This window comes from Monopterus albus, unplaced genomic scaffold (assembly GCF_001952655.1).
Source record: "Monopterus albus unplaced genomic scaffold, M_albus_1.0 scaffold104.1, whole genome shotgun sequence".
Lineage (NCBI taxonomy): Eukaryota > Metazoa > Chordata > Actinopteri > Synbranchiformes > Synbranchidae > Monopterus > Monopterus albus.
In genome coordinates, this window is record NW_018127984.1 from 369,972 (window position 1) to 382,594 (window position 12,623).

Here is a 12,623-nt window from a genome sequence, read left to right on the forward strand (position 1 = left end):
CAGTCATGGTGTGCGTAAATTAAAGCTGCACTAAGCAATGTTTTTATTTCAACGGCTGGTCAAAGGACTTTTTGTAATGCCCTTTGTCACTTGTCATGAAGAGCTGCAGAGAACTGGCATTCTGCAGTTCCTTTTATTGATACAGAGCTATTTAGCCTCTTGTTGCTTCTTGTTTTGGTTTTCTGGCCCACAAAGTGCACTGTTATCCAGCCTCATTTCTGTCACAGCCAGGCAGCTTTTGTTAGCAAAAGAAGCTCTGATAAGCCTATTGTACACTGCCTGCCCAGCAGCAATCCACAAGACGGGCAAAGTTGGACACTAGCTGGTGATCCCAAGTAAATCATTTGTCAGCTTAGGAGCCTGATACCCAAACACAGCTAAAATAAGCATGAGTGTTGGATTTACAGTTGTCAGGGGGCCAGAAACAGGACATCCATTTCTGCTGGATGTGTAAATATTCAACCCTTTGTTAGCATATTATCAATATCAACATCATATGGTGGGCCACTCAGTGATGCAATGGGGTAGCACTGTCACCTTATAACAAGAAAATTGCGCCTTGTGGCCGACTGGTGCCTTTCTATGTGGAGTTTGCATGTTCATCATCGGATACACAGCAAGGATTCAGGTAATTTAATGTAGTGATGCTACACACTCCGATGCAGCAGGTGGCAGTATGCACCTTAATCATTGGTTTGTGGAGAATAAGGAGGAAGAAAAGAAGAAAATCACAAACAGAAATACTCCAGCTTTTGTACTACTTCTGTCTGACTGTGTGTTTGTGGAACCAGTGCTTGGATGCATTTTGTTCATTGGAATTAAAGTCCAGCTTTGACCACTTGGATACACATTTGGCTACAAAAAACAGAGAAAGGTAGGGAGCCACTGCTCTATTGTGTGTGTTATATTGCAAAAATGATAAACAGCTAAAGACCCTAAAATACCTCAAATAGCTGAGATTGTGAGACAGAGTTTTCTTTTGGTGTGTTTAGGTGAAGACCACGGTACAGCCATGAAAATAAGGATGTGTCCTATGGGTGGGACAGTTCTGGGTAACTCCTACACATGGGTAAGTACTGCTATAGTTTTTGTTTTTCTTTTTTTTATTTCAGTTCATTCCCATATGGTGTCAAATCAATTAGCAACAAGTGAAACTTGCTTCAGCTGTGTCATCACAATCTCAGTTAACATCAGAATATTTCACTGCGTTATGACGCAACAGTGAATGACAAACAATGGTGCCTTGGTTGGTAACAAAATATGCCCAAAAATCTAAAACAGGACAGTTTCCAAAGGGGTTAGCTGTGATGTTAAATAGCCCACAGGTGAGAATTAGGCTAAAACACGCAAGAATAGTGGTTTGGTATGAAACCTTAAGAACAAAAGTGTCCATGTAACATCAGAAGAGACAATTACACTAATGAGTATCTGACTTTTAACGGTTTTAGTCGATGTAATGTTTATCTAACGTGGTTATGGTTTCAAAGGTTTTAAATTGTCCAGTTAGGCTATAAAGCTCTTTACTTGGTATTCGTGCTACCAGTTTGTCAGAACTGAACCTCCTCACGTCACTGAGACCAAAGTTGGATAAAGAACTGCACACACACTTCCTCACACACACTCGTACATAGAGATACAGGCTGAGGTTAAAAAAACAGACAAACATCAGTTTTTTCCAGGGAGTCTCCATTATTTCTGGCTTGGGGTCTCTAATGGTATTTCATTGTAATTGCTATGATGTCAGAGTGTCCGTTCGCCCTAACGTCCTTCTAAAAACAACAACAAGGACAGATCGGTTCCATTCACTGGTTGTAACAGAGAGACACAGGACTCCAGCAACTCAAACCTCTACAAGATCTTCAGCTGAAAAGGTGAGGTGGAATTTTTTTAAACATCTGTTCAATAATTTAGAAGTATTATAATTTTACTAAAGAAACTTTTAATTGCTATTAAGGTATACATAATCGTGTTGGTAGTTTATTTTACACCACAGTTAGTGTCATTTCATAGCCTGGAGTCATTGTACTGCAGTCAGAATTGAGATAAATCCACTTATTTCAGCATAGTATAAGTGGATTGCTTGAGTAATCCAGTGCAGAATAATGAAACTGCCATTTCCGTTAGAGAAATTACTGATTTTGATGCAAGTATGATAAGTGAATTTATATCGCTCCAATATCAGATTGTCATTTGAAAGGATTTAGGATATTTATTTATACATTTATTTAGTTTTTGCTTTGGAAGTATATATTTTTACTCTATTAAACTGCCAAATAAAATATTTTTATAGTGGTGCTACTGGCTGCAGTAGCTATAAAAGACACTGGAGAGAGTGATGCTGAATATCACACAATATTGTAGTTACTCCTCCTATAGATGTAAAATATTGGCATTTGGTTATTGAGTTACTTTAAGACCCAGTAACTCACTGGTGATAACTAACTGGTTTTACTCAGTAAGCTATTTGTTTCTTTCCTTAATGGTAAACTGTATCACCTCCAGGCAGGTCATTTCTAGCTGTTAGATAAAGGACAAAAAAACTTCAATATTAATATTCTCCTAACAAAGTTACTCAACTTAACCATCTACCTTTATTATTTCATCATACACAGCATGCATGTCCACTCTCTGGCCCTGTCTTTTCTCCTCCTCCTGGTTGCTGGGGCAGCTGTGGTGTGTGTTACCATGACGCCTGCACTCCACAGTTTCCGAGGCTGCACTGTGCGAGAGTTCACCTTTGTGGCCCAGAAGCCGGGCTGCAAGGGACTGCGTATCACCACAGAAGCCTGCTGGGGGCGCTGCCACACCTGGGAGGTAACATTCATACACAGACTCACAATGTCAAAGCGGCAGAACTTCAGTGCCTGTAAGCTTCCATAATACTGGCATTGTGAAACATCAAATGAATGAACAATGACCCAGGGCTCAGCCCAAACCATAAGAAAGCCAGTGACTCATTCTCAGCTTTGACCATATGTCATTGTCATAAGAAATAATATTTTAATTTTATTGTATTTACTCAGGAGTGTAGCTCAGCCATAGACTTTGTGTATTGACCCCAGAAATATCAGAAACTCTGTTGCATACTCTCACAATAAGTTTTTGTTAGTAAACGTAAAATAAGATACAGTGAAATGTCAACCAATGTTCCATCTGTGTGTGTGACCCCTGCAGAAACCAGTGCCAGATGGCCCCTACATCCAGCGACATCACCATGTGTGCACCTACAACCACACCCGCTACATGACTGCCCGGCTGCCGGGCTGCCAGCCCGACATCTCCCCCCTCTACCACTATCCCGTGGCTCTGCACTGCCACTGCGCTGTCTGCTCCACACAGGATACCGAGTGTGAAACCTTCTGAGGGTGCACAACACCACTTTCAGCACACAGTATTGCCAAGTCCTACAGATATGAACAATACTGTTAAAAAGTATGAAATCAAGACATCTGAGTAAGTGCCACACTTTGTTGCACTTCTAGCAAAAAAATGATAGCAAGAGATTAACAGCAGAAAATCCCTGATACTTGACATCTAGTAACCTAAAATATGACGACTGAAGACTGTGTGGATGTATGTGTGTGTAAGAAATGAGAAATAAATAAACAGAGCAAGTCATACATTTCAGAATAAGAATTTTGTGATTCTTTGTCATGATGTTCAGTACAACACAGATAAAGTTATACCAGCACACAGTCTCCAAAGGGTTAATCTCGCCATGCTGTTGTCTATCAGATGTTGATTCTCTCACACACACACACAGCTTCATTGATTTGTAGTAGACTGTAAAAATGTAATAACTGTGACATAATGCTACTCAAAAGTCCCTCACCAACAATATAGATCAGTCACCTTGTGGGGATTCGCCTCCATTTTGGAGTCAAAGTTCAAGTCCATACAATGTAAATGACTGTAGAGTCAAGGTTATGATATGTCAAGAGGGAATCAATGTACCCCGATGCATTGTCCTCTTAAATGATGGAAACAAGGTTGTGTGTGTCCACATAAACCACTTTACAGTTGGGGAATAGAAATTTATTGAACTACAGTCTCATCACAAACTATATAGTGCTTTCTTTGACAAAATCCTTGGATTCTTTAATAGATATTATTTACAAAATGTCTTTTATTTCAAAGTCATAAATAGGTCTTGTACATTCTTTAGTGTCTCGTCTTGGTTTACTGGTTATTGCAATGAATGAAGCCTATTTAGGTTGATTCCAAATGCTGACAATATTTTGACTTTTTTTGTCAATTGAGAGATGAAATGTCTTAAATACAATATAATGGTAATTTGGCATATTTCATGAAAGTGAGGTGAAATTTGAGCTTGACTTTAATCCTGGTTTCTCTGTCTACTTGCACTTCCTGTTTCTCACTAAACTTGATTTTATTTTAGCTGCTTACAAAGTCATGTTTGCCAAGTCTCAAAGCAAAAATATCAAAAGGTTCAGTTTGTGTGACAAAATGATTTATGCTGCCTTTAACACAAATGTGTTAAATCAAGTTTTGTTGATTTTTACACAAGCACAGACATTTATGCGCATACAAAAGTACTGGGCAACAGATCCAGTGCAGGTCTTAGTCTGCTTTAATGATTTTCACTTAGTTGAACATTTCTGGGCCTCATGGTCTGTTACTTCTACAGAGAGCTTCCCAGTTTTGCTATTTTTGTCAACCTTACCATCATTCAAATGGAGAAAACCCAGGTTTTGACAGTAACATGGTTAAAAGACAGTTTTTAAATACTGTAAGTTAAAATGGATTTTCTTCGTTCATAAATCAACAGAGATAGAAAAAAGGATAGTTTCTGGTGCATTACTCAACTTCTGCTTAACTGACTAAACTGGAATTTGATTCTGGTCCCTTGAACACATCGTTTGCAGCATGCTGTCAGGATGTGTTAGTAGCGGGACATGCGGCACATGTCACAGCGACACGCCTCGGCTGTCAGGAGCTCTATTTCGTCATGGTGACGACCTTGAGGGCAGTCCAGGCGCACTTTGACCTGAGGGAAGACAAACCACATGATATGAACGATTGTGAAAGCCGAATGTTAAACACATGATACAGTAGCTCCTAACACCTCCCTGATCTCCCTCTTCTCACCTTGGTATCCTTGCTGATGGTGCAGCACCGTGAAGCAGAGGTGATGTTGTGGGTGAAGTTGGAGGCCAACAGCACTGAGTATCTGGATGGGAAGGCACTTGACTCACAGTAGCCTACGCAGGCATGGACCAGTTGGGTGCCTTTACACGTGCCACGACGGTCACTGCGGATGGTCACGTTGAAGGCTAGAGGTGGAGGAGGGAGAGCATGTCATTGTGTGGAATGCAGTGTTCAAAGGTGTATTAACTAAGGTTTTACACCTTAATATCACAATTGGCCCCACCAGCCACTTAGCAAAGGCTATAAGTAATGTTTTTTGGACAGTGAGTAGTCAGTTTGACTGGACAGACCCAAAACGAGGCTGAAAACATGCTTGGTAGAGCAACTTTAATTGAAAATCAGAATATGATTGTTAAAATTACTCTGATATTTAGCTGTAAACGTCAGACACTTAAGATTGATAGTCAAGGTTATTGGTCAAGTAGGGTAAATTTTGAAACATTTGTTTTTAAAACCGCATTTCCCAGAAACCCTGCTGTTTCTTGCCATATTTTGTGTCCACCGTGAGTAGGAGTGTGAGTTTTTGGAGATATTAAAATGTAAAACTCACGATATAGGTGACAGCCCGGGGTGAGGCCATCATAGCTCCAACCAGGAGGAAAGAAGAGCAGCAGGAGTGACATCGCTGGTAGTGCCAGCAGGCAGAGATGTGAGGTGAAGCACGGTGACATCAGGACGGCAACCTGGAGGGTCCAAACAGAGCACCATAGTTTGTAAGACATCACTGGAAGATGCCAGAAAATCTCACAGAAAAGCTTTTAAGCAAGATTAATTCCAACTTTCAAAAAAAATCAAAATGGTGGCCTTTTGCTGCTACTCTTACCCCTCCAATGAAAACATCACCCTGAGCCAAAGGTGATTTCCCATCATCCACATCTGCCTGTGTGTCACTCAGTTGAGTAACAACTAAGGTGAATTAAATCAAGACACTATCTCTTCAATCCTGCTGACATGAGCTAACTCACCCTGACTCGTACATGCATCTGCACACATGACAGCAGTCTCATATATTTATATGTCTTTTGTTAAAATACAGAAAAGGTGAATGATATTCTGTGCATTTGTTTTCCACATTAATCCGCGTAAGCCTGAACACGTGCACACATGCATGTATAATATAAAGTGAATGTCCATGACTGCAATACTTGTGTCCCCCTCTCACACACACTCCAGCACTTGTGTAAACAATAATGTCATGCTTTCCTGGGAATTTGGTGATCCTGCCCCTTGTCCTCTAAAATGGCACCTCTTTCTAGCTTGATTAGCCTCTGATGGGAGCACTGGGACTCACCACCATTGTAATGATGGGAGAGGGGCCCTGGGGATGCCATTAATGCTGCTGGTATGAACAAATTAATGGGTCAGGATTGTGTGTGTGTGTGAAGTTATTAACCCCGTGTCTGCTGGTCAGGCAGGGGAGCCGACCGGCTTTGTCCTCTTATGTGGGGTTTCCACATCTTAAAAGTCAGGCACTTTTGCTAAAAAAAAACCAAGTATGAACATTACTTTTAATTCCTAAGTTTATATATTTGGAAAGTGACCGCTGAAAATATTATGTAATGCACCCAAATTATTCTTTATTCTGCTACATTTAACTTAGGTGTGAACACTTCAGGTCTGTTGTACTGACCTGGAAGTTGCCAGCAGGCCATTTTATTTTATAGAATACTTGTACAATAATGAATCTGCCTTTTTGCATGTTCAAGAACCTGGAACCTGTAATTCTGCTTAATATTAAATATTGCGTGTACAGTGTCATTTTTAACACTCTTTGTCTATTATATATGTTAAGATTAAACATATACAGCTTTACCGACAGAGAAAACTACAGAGACTCAGAATACGTACAGTTTGTCGTGCCAGATTTTTTTTAAATCATATTTTGATATAGTATTTAGGAGTAAATCAGACTAATAAAGCTTCATTTTACTAAAGATATAAGCTTTCAGCTGAGTTGGGAAGCATTTTAAAATACCCTGCCAGAAAATTAAAAAACTTTCTTTACACACTGAAACATTTTATTATGATCACTCTATTGTTGTACCAGATAATAAAGCTGCGTGCAAAACTCTGTAGACTTAGAATGCACAGAAATATTGGGAAGGCAGAGGAGTTCAAACTTGTATTTTCCCCAAAATTATATTTCAACTTAATCTGACTTGTACAAATTTTTAAATGCAAAGAAGGACAGACAAGACTGAGGATTTTAAGGTCTTGTCCACCATCATGTAGAAAAATGCACTAACTTCGGGTGTAAAATTGAGCTGGGTCTTACCTGAAGCTGTAGAGCAGAGAATACAGGGCAGGTGTGTCGACTGACAGATGTGTGTGTGTCTAATCTGAGCCTCATGCAGGGATATAAGTAACAGGTAAGAGCGAAGGCACGCCCACGGTTAGAGAGCTGAGTCTGAATCTTTTATTCTACAAGTCCCTTGTTATCTTTCTTGTCCGCTCCTTCTACCTGCCCAGCAAAGTGTTAAATTCTCTACAAATGACCTCAAGCTTCTTTCTTAAATGTCGTTCTCATGGAGTGTGTGGACGTCTGTGTCCCTCCACCCTCCCCATCCTCATACTGTTTTAAACCTTTAGGGGGACCACTGCTGTGACACAGAGGAAAACTAAACAGGTTTTCCATCAATACACTGCTACAGTGGTCAGAACACACACTGCTTTACCTCACACAAATACACATGGAGACGCACACGCATAATCGCATAAAAGCACACATGTATGCATCCGTGTGCGCAAAGTCACAAAATAATTCTAATAGTTTAGGCCTCAGCTGCCAGTCGACAACATTACAAGTGAGACTACACACACACACACACAGTGTCTGGGTTTTCCATTTGTGGGTGCAGGAGGAAGGGCAAGGCATGTTCAGAAGATATTGTGGGTTTGGGTCGGCTCTGTGTGTGTGGCACATTGTGGGCATATTAGGGTAACGCCTGGCTCTGCTTCTCTTCTCCTTTGTTTTAACAACCACCCTCTTCAAATTATTTTTTTTGCTGTAGTATCTGGAAGCTTCGGTGACATGTAACAAAAGTCACAAACTGTCACATCAGACCATTGATATTTAATGCTAAAGACCCAATATAGGTTTCCTTTGTTCTCTTTTGGTGGTTCTCTGCTGAAACTGTGTTTCATCTTGAAGGGACAAGAGTCTTACTAGCTGGATCAGTGGCTCAGTAATCTGAGGGGAGGGTAAGCTGTTGTAGTGCCATGGTGAATAAATAACTAGATTTGAAGAGTCGATCAGCTGATGATATAAGGCTCATGCTAGCATTTTTAGTCACAGGATTTGTATGATTGCAGGTGATGTTAGAACAGGTTGCAGTGTTCGCTGTGTTATTAATGCAGCACAGATGCTGGATGGGCCAGTGATGCACTCTCATTCTCACACACACACACACACACACTCACACACACACTAAGAAAAACACTGAGATCACCTTATGGCCCATCAACCCCAAACGTTCCCAGTCCACCTTTGTCAATGGAAAACATGTGACATCATCACTTGAACCTCCCACCTACACATACACACACAAACAGACCAAACTGTTAGTGTGTTGATTGTGAGTTGTGCACATGGTCACAGGAGGAGGGAGTCATATGAATGAACCTGGTTCCGTTGGAGACTCTCACACACACATTACTCCAGTGTGACTCAGCGAGGTGAATGATGTTTATCGCTCAGCGGCCCCATTGTGCTCGGCTGCCATGGAAACCATGGCGGCTTGAACCACTATAGTATCATTAATATGTCCACTTCCACTTTTGCCCTATTATTTTAATCTCGGTGTGTGAATAAAAGTAGATGATGTATGAGTGTGCCTTAGAGATGGCTCGATTATGTGCGACGATTATGTTAGTGCTGTGTGTGTGTGTATCACTATGTCTAACAGGATAGAGTATGTGTCAAAGTGTGTAAGTAAATGTGAGTGTAAGATTAATTATGTGTGTTATTTTGGGTTCTATGACAATATAAGGAGAGGATTAGACAAAGTTTTCCTGTTTCTAAGATGATGTTTTAGTCCAGTTCACCCATATAAACACACACACACTGAGGAGTGGAAGAAGGAGCCAGCATTGTGTACAGCCAGAATAATTACTGGGGTGGCTAAGGAGGCACAGCGGGTCGTGTCCTAACTGGTGGGATGGTGGTTTGATCCCCGGCTTCTCCAGGCCACATATCAAAGGTGACACAGAAACGGTTTCACTCTAACACAAAAATGTTTCGCTGTTTTGGCTTTTTGTTTAGATGGCAATGGAGTTTCCGGGATATGAAAATGCAAAGGTTTGAAATTAAATTCCAGAGTGGAAAAGTTTTGTAACACCATCACAGTGTAACAGTATGCATGCAAGGTTTGTGCACAGGCATGTGATGTCTCCTCACAAAATGACACTGCCAACTACTGGCCTGGCAGGCGCACTACATCGTTTTTCTGGAGCTGTGTAAACACAGATTGCTTTAAAAGCGTTGTCGCCAAAGAAGCCAAAGAAAAAACTTTTCCGTTTTCATTGGACCGTTGTTGTATAACCGTTGCCAAAGTGTCCTCTGGCAAAACACTGAACTCTAAATTGCTCCTGGTGGCCATCCTTTCCCATCACTGTGTGAGTGGTTGTATGGTGGCTTGTTGCATCAGTTCTAAAGTATAGGTCCCTTTACCATGAGGTCTTGGACTGTGTTATTGTGTGCTCATTGGATAGTCTGTGCACTGAGGAAAGACTTGACTGTACCTTTTACATAATAATTTGATAAACTGCTTTAAAAATAATTTAGTAACATCATTAGAGCAGAAACAAGTGCAGAGTGATTATACTACTAGTGCAGAAATGGTCAGAGAAGCAAGGAGTCACAATAAGGAAGTGAGGCAAAGTATTTGCACAAATTCAGTCCTTTTAATACAATAGACAACTAATAAACTACAGTATATGACTTCCTGTCAGTGCCAGCATATTAAAGGTTATAAACCCAGTTCAGTGTAATAAACAATACACTACACTACATTCTGGTGAACAAAAGGTATCAAATAAACTGTAGCAATAGTTAACATTTTATAACTAATCAATACAATACAAAATCTAACATGAACAGTAAGAGAACAATCTCTGGTAAACAGAAAACTATTGACACTAACAGTAGAAACAAGTAGTCAATGGAAGATGAAGGAAACTAACAAATCTACTGAATTTTGTTCATGAAGAAATCAAAACATTTTTGTGCTCGGAGTAGAATAAACCCCAGTGAGGCTCCACTGCTGGAACCAGTAAGACCCACCCGTTTCTCAGTGGTCTCGGAAGAACAGGGAGAAAGGGAAGATATGGCTGCAGAGGGAGGGAGAGAAAGACTTTTAAAGCCCGTCCTAGTCAACACGCATGGTTAATGTAACGTTAGGCTCCTTAGTCTGAACCCGTAAGGCTTCTCCTACTGTACTTCACTGTTACTGTAAAGATTACATTAGTAAGATTGTTTGGCAGGATTCTTCAATGTGGATTTACATTTATCAGCCTTTTTTTTGCCTAAGGACATCTAGGATTTCCGCTTATCTCAGACACTCCGCAGGATCATGTCTGTGTGTGTAATAGCTGGATTTCCAAAATTCATTTTAATCTTTGACAACTTTTTTTCATGCTGATCTGCAGCACTCATCCACCTTTGTTTCTGTTGTGGGTGTAAAAGTCACTCAGCTCTACAAAGAAAAAAATTAATTACATGACTCATGTAGTTTCAAATAGTTCCAAACAGCTGATTCAGATCCATTGTTTTCTGTAGGGAACAGTGGGATTTATCAATAAATTACTAACATTACTTATAACTTGCACAGCCTTATTAATGAAATCTCTCTACTGTTGTTGTAGATAGCTCAGCTAATACAGCTAATTAGCTACAGTAGGTACCTTAGGTAATCTATTAAAGTGACAATATTTGAGAGGGATGATCACAAAGATTGTAAAACGTGTTTTGACACAATGCTAACTTAAAATGTCACAAGTATAATTAGGCTACTAATTTCAACTTCTTATTTTGGAAGATAGCAGCCAAGTCATTGGAACTCTATGGTGCTGCTCCTAATGTCTGGAACAATTTGATGTTCCCATAATCCACCATTACTGTAAGAGTATAGCGTCAATAGAGATGTTGCCACTCTCCTTCTGCTCGAGTTGAAGGTGAACCTGTTCACTGTGCTGTTATACCAACCTGGCCAGTCGAGTCAGAATCCCTGGCCTCACAGGTATCCCAGGGGCCGAGTCTACATCTTCTCCTTCCTCACCACCCTCCTCTTCTTCTTCTCCATCCCATGTTGTGCCAGGGTGCACTTTACCTGGACTCTCACTGTCTCTGACACCTGAATGCAGATTGGGTTTGTTAAACCTGTGGATCCTTTTCTGTGGGAGAGGATTAGAAGAAATTAAAATCATAGTGAAACGACTGCAGAATATAAACTTTTTTCCAATAACAGATTTTATTGAACTGACTGTTTGCTAACCCCTCACAACAAATAGCAATTGTTCAATCTCTGCAGCTGTAACTACTGTAGCTTTGGGTTTCTCCACATATTGAAGCAGCGTTCATGGGGTTGTATGAGAGTGACATAAGTCTGGGGAATTGTGTCGGTTTTGTCTTTCTAAAACCAAAAGGACAGCAGGGTAAATTAAATTAATTAAACAATATATTAAATCTTATGTTAGCATGCTTAGCTAACTAGCTCACTGCGTACAGTATGTTAAAAGCAAAGAGTTAGTATTTGATTACTTAACTACATCAGTATAATTATTTGTCTGAAGTTAAAACATTATTGTGAGTGGTAAATCTGCTGCTGTTATGACTGTAAATTGGAATAAATTTATAAAAATGTATACTATTCTTCACTTGTGCAAGATTAAGATACCTTAAAGATCACTGTGATGTCATCACAGTGTTCAGATTTAATCCTTGTTAAAGCTTTGTAGACTTGCACTGCACTTCCTTCTCAGTGTTAAGAAAATAAATAACTCAATGGGCGACATAATTAGTTGAAATCATTTTTTCCACTTGAAACTAATGTGGGAGGGAAAGCAAAGCAAGACATGGAAGAAGTGTGGAAAAAAGAGTGGACGAGTGTGAAGATGAGGTGAGATCAGATAAGATCAAGAGGCATGGATGAGATGGGAGCGATTGGAGGGTAATTTTGGGACTTTGTTGCTAATCAAACTGAAGCACATCACCAGAAACACACACACTCTAACATGCACAGGGTTACACAGAAACCTGTACACCCTGTGTCTAATGTAATGCTATTATTAACCTTAATCACACTTGTTATCCTACCTGTCTGCGCTAATGTTAGCCTGGGGCTGCCATACAGCCAGAGATGCTACAAGTGAGTGTGTTCATGTACTGTATGTACTAAAGAGGAAATGAAATGGTGTTGTAAGACTAAAACTGGAAGATGAATTGTTGGATTCAATTA

General features: G+C 40.1%; 4 protein-coding genes across 7 annotated transcripts in view; 2 read left to right on the forward strand and 2 right to left on the reverse strand.

The window, feature by feature from the left end:
* Positions 1–992: 992 nt before the first annotated feature.
* Positions 993–3,646, forward strand: LOC109965831 (glycoprotein hormone beta-5-like). Of its 3 annotated transcripts, none has more exons than XM_020610168.1 (4): positions 993–1,069; positions 1,745–1,871; positions 2,613–2,814; positions 3,175–3,646. In XM_020610168.1, exons 3-4 carry the CDS (start codon positions 2,614–2,616, stop codon positions 3,361–3,363), a joined length of 390 nt encoding a protein of 129 aa, XP_020465824.1. In that variant the 5' UTR covers positions 993–1,069; positions 1,745–1,871; position 2,613; the 3' UTR covers positions 3,364–3,646. The 3 variants fall into 3 exon arrangements, with proteins under 3 accessions (XP_020465824.1, XP_020465825.1, XP_020465826.1); XM_020610169.1 differs by having other exon boundaries at positions 1,017–1,069; positions 1,787–1,871; XM_020610170.1 differs by lacking the exon at positions 993–1,069 and having other exon boundaries at positions 1,859–1,871; positions 2,669–2,814.
* The window catches only part of LOC109965829 (uncharacterized oxidoreductase Mvan_2161), a 19,451-nt gene continuing 7,820 nt past the window's right edge, over positions 993–12,623 (forward strand). The window contains exon 1 of the mRNA XM_020610160.1: positions 993–1,069. The gene's annotated coding sequence lies outside the window, so the exon portion shown is untranslated. The remainder of the gene's footprint in view (positions 1,070–12,623) is intronic.
* On the reverse strand, positions 4,567–5,749 carry gpha2 (glycoprotein hormone subunit alpha 2). The gene is made up of 3 exons (XM_020610154.1): positions 5,720–5,749; positions 5,110–5,307; positions 4,567–5,008 (listed from the first exon to the last, which is right to left on the reverse strand). Exons 1-3 carry the CDS (start codon positions 5,747–5,749, stop codon positions 4,904–4,906), a joined length of 333 nt encoding a protein of 110 aa, XP_020465810.1. The 3' UTR covers positions 4,567–4,903.
* The window catches only part of majin (membrane anchored junction protein), a 7,237-nt gene continuing 4,654 nt past the window's right edge, over positions 10,041–12,623 (reverse strand). For both annotated transcript variants that reach the window (XM_020610167.1, XM_020610165.1), the window contains exons 9-10: positions 11,372–11,559; positions 10,041–10,497 (exon numbers count right to left, since the gene is read on the reverse strand). In XM_020610167.1, coding sequence (XP_020465823.1) covers positions 10,458–10,497; positions 11,372–11,559 — 228 coding nt within the window. In that variant the 3' untranslated portion in view covers positions 10,041–10,457. The remainder of the gene's footprint in view (positions 10,498–11,371; positions 11,560–12,623) is intronic.